Source organism: Halyomorpha halys, unplaced genomic scaffold (genome assembly GCF_000696795.3).
Source record: "Halyomorpha halys isolate HHAL.00 unplaced genomic scaffold, Hhal_1.1 Scaffold21.1, whole genome shotgun sequence".
Taxonomy (NCBI): Eukaryota; Metazoa; Arthropoda; class Insecta; order Hemiptera; family Pentatomidae; genus Halyomorpha; species Halyomorpha halys.
Genome location: NW_027112014.1, coordinates 789,257 through 796,339, shown reverse-complemented (window position 1 = coordinate 796,339; position 7,083 = coordinate 789,257). Strand labels below are relative to the sequence as shown.

General features: G+C 33.3%; 1 protein-coding gene across 1 annotated transcript; it reads right to left on the bottom strand.

Annotated features, from left to right (window-relative positions):
- Nucleotides 1-4,593: 4,593 nt before the first annotated feature.
- Nucleotides 4,594-6,027, bottom strand: LOC136796371 (leucine-rich repeat-containing protein 34-like). Its single transcript, XM_067049926.1, has one exon. It carries the CDS (start codon nucleotides 6,025-6,027, stop codon nucleotides 4,594-4,596), a length of 1,434 nt encoding a protein of 477 aa, XP_066906027.1.
- Nucleotides 6,028-7,083: the final 1,056 nt, after the last annotated feature.

Below are 7,083 nucleotides of genomic sequence, written 5' to 3'. Positions count from 1 at the left end.
CAAATACAAAATTAAAAATTACTAAGGAAAATCAAATAAAAATTAAAAATTACAAAAGGAAATCAAATACACAATTAAAAATTACTAAAGAAAATAAAATACAAAATTAAAAATTACAAAAGAAAATCAAATACACAATTAAAAAGTACTAAAGAAAATCACATACAAAATTAAAAATTAAAAAAGAAAATCAAATACACAATTAAAAATTACTAAAGAAAATCACATACAAAATTAAAAATTACAAAAGGAAATCAAATACACAATTAAAAATTACTAAAGAAATGCAAATACAAAATTAAAAATTACTAAAGAAAATCAAATACACAATTAAAAATTACTAAAGAAAATGAAATACAAAATTAAAAATTACTAAGGAAAATCAAATAAAAATTAAAAATTACAAAAGAAAAACAAATACACAATTAAAAATTACTAAAGAAAATCAAATACAAAATTAAATAACTTTAGTATTTAAAGGAATGAAAGCTTGCTCTTGAATAACCTCATCCTAGAAATAATAGTAGCTGATTTATGAACTATTCATGCTAACAGTTTTTTTTTTTTCGGTGCTAATATATGCTAAAGAGGGTAAAACCGAAGACATTTTCCTGTGTTATTCTATTATATATATTTTTTATTTCTGAGAACTCAGAATGTATTTTTATATGGAAAACCCTATTTTATAAATATGACTCCACAATTAAAAATCTGGTGAAGTGCGTGCACCATATAATTTTCACTTATGCACCTTCACTCAGCCTTCAATGGTTTTTAATACCAAAGAGAGAGGTTTTTCCTTTTACAAGTAGAGAGACAAGTCCGGTTTGGAGTTTCCCAGGCTGAATGTAAATATTGTCAATTGGAATAAATGTGTTTAAGATTATTTAACATTAGGTTTAAATTTTTAATTATTATTATTATATTATATTTCTTATTGTTATTATATTTTAATTTATATCTCTGTAAAAATGGTGTAAATGTGCTCTCTGGTACTAAGACCATTCTCTGTAAATGTACTGTAGGCTAGTAAGCTCTTGTTTCACTATTTTTTATTATTGAATAAAAAATCTAATGGCCAGAGAAGACGAAATTTATAAATAAATATTTTTTATTTTTCTATTGCTATACAAATTCGTATTTTGTTCTCGAGATAGGAAAACAAACATACATTTTAGATTAATGATTTATTATACTGCTTTTTTGAGAGTGGTTTATTTTATTATTAACACAAACAACAATTGATCCACTTTCACTCTCAACTATTTATTTCAAAACATCTCCAACGTTTCGGCCCTTAGGCCATTTTCAAGGAGACATCCTATAATATTTGTTTTCATATTATTATTACATTATTTCATCACACAATACTAATGTTTTGAATATATCTTAATCATTGATGTCATATATCCTTTAAAAGTCTCTTTGCTTGGATAATTGCCCATGTTATGCCCATATCTTTAAAACAAAATAATACAATAAATATCATAACAGTTTCAAACACTATTTTAAAATTAATTATTTACATAAAAATAGTATAATTTCATTTCATAACTATTCCACACGAAATATTATCTTTTTTTAACCTTATTAACAATAAAACCTATCTTCAACAGGTCATGACTCTGTTATCACTAAGTTTAATTTATTTACAATTTAATTAACGTTCTTTTTTAATTTGTTGCTTATAGTGTTTATGTGAAAAAAATAGAAAAGAGAGGGGGTGTATGTATGCAAAATAATGTATAGAATAAAAATACAGTAATTATGGATTTATTATTATTATTAACTCGGCTCCACGACTCGATGTCGAGTCCTGGCCTCCTGCACATGCTTCCACCAATCATTACGATCTTGTGCGGCCGCCATCCAGTTCCTCACTCCCATCATGGTCCTGGCACCATCACTCCAGCGAAGGCGTGTTCTTCCTCTGCGTCTTGTTCCATGTAGTACCTCGGTCACTATTTTCCTTGGGAGATCACATCATATTTTACGGAGAATCTTCCTCTCCAAGACCATTAAGTTGTGCTCACCAGCCTTGGAGATAGTCCACGTTTCTGAGCCATACAGAAGAATTGGCCGAATAATTGTTTTATACAGATAGATTTTGATGTTCTTAGATAATGCACGGCTCCTAAAATAGGGACTGAGGCTATAATAACAGAAATTGGCACATAGAACTATTCGTTTAATTTCGGAGTCCACAAAATTGTCTTAGGACATGAGTGATCCAAGATACACAATCTCAGGGACTTTTCCGAAAGTATATTTTCCGATCCTGATTTCTTCACCGGGCCTGGGGATTTCCTCTTCGACCATGTATTTGGTCTTTTCTGCATTCACTTCAAGCCCCATTTTTCTTGCTGCTTCGGCCAATTTTATAAATCCATCAGACACAGTTTAGAAATGGCGTCCGTCAATGTCATCAGCGTAAGCAAGAAGCTGTATTGTTCTGCTGAATATTGTTCCGCTCACTTGAATTCCAGATTCTCCTAATTATGGATTTAAATAATGTTAAGTTATAAGCAACGAATTAAAAAAGAACGTTAGTTAAATTTTAAATAAATTAAACTTTGTGATAAAGTGATAACAGAGTCCTAACCTGTTGAAGGTAGGTTTTGTTGTTAATAAGATTAAAGAAAGGTAATGCTTTGTGTGAAATAGTTTTGAATTGAAATTATAAAATGTGTAAGTGAATAATCATTTTTAAAAATATTGTTTGGAGTTCATAATGATATTATTTTAATATTTATTTTGTTTTAGGATATGATGTGGGCAATTAGCTAGGAAAAGAAACTTTTTGTAGGATATATGACATCAATGATTAAGATATATTCAAAAACATTATTATTGTGTGAGGAAATAATGTAACAATAATATGAAAACAAATTTTATAGGTTGTCTCCTTGACAATGGCCTAAGGGCCGAAACGTCGGAGATGTAAAAGTGGATCATTTCTTGTTTGTGTTAATAATAATATAAATTTTGTTCCTGCCAAGAATATAACAGTTTAATGAGCAGTTATGCAATCAGGAACCGAATTTATCCATTTTTCTCCTTTCGCTATTTATAAAATTCTTTAAAAAGAGTTGTATTTATACATTGTATATTATTGCTAAGAATGAGAAGTGTTTAGTTTTTCAAATAAACAAAATTTAAGGTACTTTAGTGGAAGAGCTTTTGGGAATTCACTATTTAAGTTAATCTATTCATGTCATCTATCAGGACCTCAATATCCCCTATGTTGCCGAACACCCAAATCCACTTGTTTCTAACCTGGCTTCTCCTTCATTACCTAATAATCCTCCCAGGCGTATGAAAAGAAGGTGGCCTCGAGATCTTCTCTAGAAATGTTATTTGAGTTCTATCAATGGGTAGATTCTCCACATGTTTCTATCATGTCACTATGTCACCTACAGCAAATTGACTTGTATATATTTTTATACAGTTGTTCATAACAATAAATAAATTATTTTTAAATAAAGTTAATCTATACGATACGAGGATAAAACCCATTGCACATAAAATACCAATTAATTGCTCAATGGCTCATCGAGTTTAATCAAGATTGTTTGAGCCGTTTTGGAAAAATCGACAAAAATATTAAAATTAGATTCTATAAAGTTATATGTCCTGTAAAGGCCATATGCCCGTTTTAACTATGCCATTTTAGTTTTCGAGACTTTTCGTATTTGAGTTAGGCTGTTCACAATATTTAGCGAGAAAAGGTTGAATGAACATGATTTATCGTCAAAAACTCGAATAGGAAATTTTTCTACATCGAAATACTTTGCTTTAATATACATTCCATGTATACGTATGTGAAAGTAAAAATGATAGCGTGGATAGCCAAATTTGTGGAGCACTGCATGTGAAGCTTTGCATTCTCGAGTCAGAAACAGTGCAGATTTGGAGCAACTGAAAACTTACCGATCAATAAGTTGTGAAATATTTATACAATCGAGATTTAAGACACAAAGTTATCGAACCGAAATCAGCATTCAATCCTCTTTTTTTCAACAAGACTCCCATGGGAGTGCTATACTGCCTAAGCATGGTTGGGGGCCAAATTTTTCATTATGTAGGACCGCCACTCGATTCGAACCGGCTCCGCCAGAAGATCTCAGATTGGTAAGTCTGCGCCTATCCACCTTACCTCCGGACGGCCCAGGCATTCAATCATATTGACCTTCCCCAATGCATAACAAGGATGCAATCACTCTGCATTACTCTCCTGTTTTTCTTCCCATTTAAGTATCCTCCCTAACATATACCTGCTCCAAAATCATCAATTTTCAAATAGTCATTTGTTTTGAATAAAAGTATTTTATTAGTGGTCAATTCAACATCGTATAACTTTCTGTATATAACATTCAGTGCTTATGAGATGAATTCATTTTTGTAAACATGCATCCATTCGTCTGTTTATTCCTCTTCTCTGGTCAGATGTACCCCAAATCACATTCTTTGAGAACAGATTTTAGAGCTTGGATAATGCATACACCCTAGATATGACAATGTACCCCATGTCCCCTGGAATGTTTAACGATAGTTGACGATAATAAAAACCAGCAGGGAAACGACTTGACATTTTTATTCATCACTGAGTAACTGCAACAAAATACCACCTCTAATAGGGCAACAACAGTGATTTATTTTGGATTCGTGCTTCCATTCCGGTACGTAGTAGTACCAATCGCTATATCTCCAAAGATTTCTTCGCGCGAAATGAATATTTCCCTCTTCGTCGAACCAAAGTCGAATGTCCAGCATCTTAGGATTAAGCAATGAATACATAAATTGAGCTTGGATAACTTTAGCGACATGATCGGTAATTTTATTCCCTGAAATCAAAAACCCGTCCATCGGTCTGTCGATTGCCAATATCAAATAAGTCATTCCTTTATCTTCTATATTGTTCTTCGAAAGGTCCAGGTATTTCAGTTTGGTAAATGTGAAGGTTCTTCCTATGGCCATCGCTCCTGAGTCTCCTATCATGTTACCTGCAAGAACCAGAAGCTTTAGCTCGGTCTTAGGAAGGACATTGGCAAAGAGCTCCGCGCCGTGGCTGGTGATCCGGTTAGACGAAAGGTTGAGGCGCGAGAGGACATTCCGATGTTTAAGTCCTTCAAGAAATATTTCCAAATCGTGATCTGATATGTCATTCTTTGATAGGATCAGTTCGACGAGTGTGTGGCTCACTTCCACGACACAGGCTAGGTGTCGACATAACTCACCGGCGTTTGTACTGACCATCGTCTTGGTCAAGTCTAGTTTGGTCAAGGTTTCGTTTCCTCCAAACTGGACTAGAGTGTTCACTATAGATATGACTGAGTTTACCGTCTGTTCCGTTTCCCCAAGAGCTAGGTGCCTTATTGTGGAATTTTTGGTCAATAGGTATGCCATCGTTTCTCCACCTTTCTGACCAATTTTGTTGCCCCTAAGATTCAGACACAGGACCTTCCACTTGCAGATTTGCTCTTCCAGTTTATTTTCGTCCAGATGAGTGATTTCATTATTCATAACGTTAACGTAACGAATGCTCTTTTGATTAGCCAAGAATTCAGATAACTTTGCGAAACCTTGGTTTGTCAAATTGTTATAAGGAAGACTAATACCGCTTATTTTTGGCCTTCTTACTACATAAGCAAACAATATATCCAAGTCTGCATCATTCAGCCTCCTGTGAAAGCTCTTCTCCACTCTACTTCCTTTAAGATTTAGGAAGTATCCTCCGTGATGTTCTGGTTGGCGACACGACTTAAGGAATTCGAGTGTCAAAAAGTTATCAGTCTGGATTGACATAGATTTTGGACTGATGAAAGATGTTTCCCGTGAATGGCTTTTTCGAAACATTTCTAAAAGATCTCTTCTGTTCCGCCCTTCGTTATATCCAACGGAATATGTTTTCGTCAATCTTGAATCTCTCAGGTCTTTAAATATCCCCTCTATCAGGATTTGTGAATCATAATCGTCACGCAAACGACCCAAATCCATGAAAACTGTCCTCATATTGTCCATAATCATCGTGCTATGAAACTAGAAACTTAATTCAGTCCTAAAGTCTTTCAATTTAAATCGGTTATATATTTTACTAAAACACTACTGTCATAACTACTAAAAACCTCCATAAAGAATAATTGTAATCTACATATTTTTATGCCACATGGTTTACTAAATCAAAATAATCGAGTACCATGTGCCATAATATTCCAAAACCATAATAATAATTAAGTATATTTTTTAAAAATTCAATCAGTGTTTTTTTTTTCTTATTACGCTAAAATATGAGGCATTTCGGACGTCCGTGCTCGCGTAGCCCTATGTAATTTACATTTTTTCACCCATATTGTCTCTTTTTGAGAGAAACTATTTCTTATATCTTGTAATAATGAACAAGTCTCTAAGTGTATCAATACCATTTCCTCGAACACCTTTCGAAGAGATGTTATGACAGATAATCGTGGGCAGTTAGCCACTGGCAAGGGTGCCAAAGATTTAACTTCGCAGCGCTCTTGAACTACGAGTTTTTTATTCGCTTCCATCATTCGTATGCCAGAGCAATATGGGACTCAGGAGAACCTCTTTTCCTTCAGTTTGGCAGTACGAAGGAACCCATTCCAGCACTGCATGCGACCCCATGAGCAAGATCATTCGGCACTCCAACACCACTGCCAAGCCGGTTGTAACATCAAAGTCCTGGAGTCAAAGTCCAGATCGAATATAGTAGACAATTATATTGAAAAAAAAATTGGTATTTCTAGAAGTATTGAAATATGATCATATATGGGGGATCTATAAAACGTTTACAGACCAATTTTTTTTTTTCTTAACGTTTACCAACCTTCAATAGTGGTAATATTTCATGAAGGTTTCTAATTGGTAACTGGGAAACACACAAAATGCCTTTGGACAAGTTAACCAATGATAATCGTTTTAACGTCTCAAATACACGTAATTTTAAATATTATGGATATTCAGTAATTATCCATATTAATAGTAATTATATCCATTTCATAGTAATTATCCTGACATATAGACAACAGAGCATGAACATAGCAGAGAGCTGAATATATATATATA

What these genes read in the sequence shown, in the direction of transcription:
- LOC136796371 (XM_067049926.1), bottom strand. Translation starts at nt 6,027, where the DNA reads ATGATTATGGACAATATGAGGACAGTTTTCATGGATTTGGGTCGTTTG.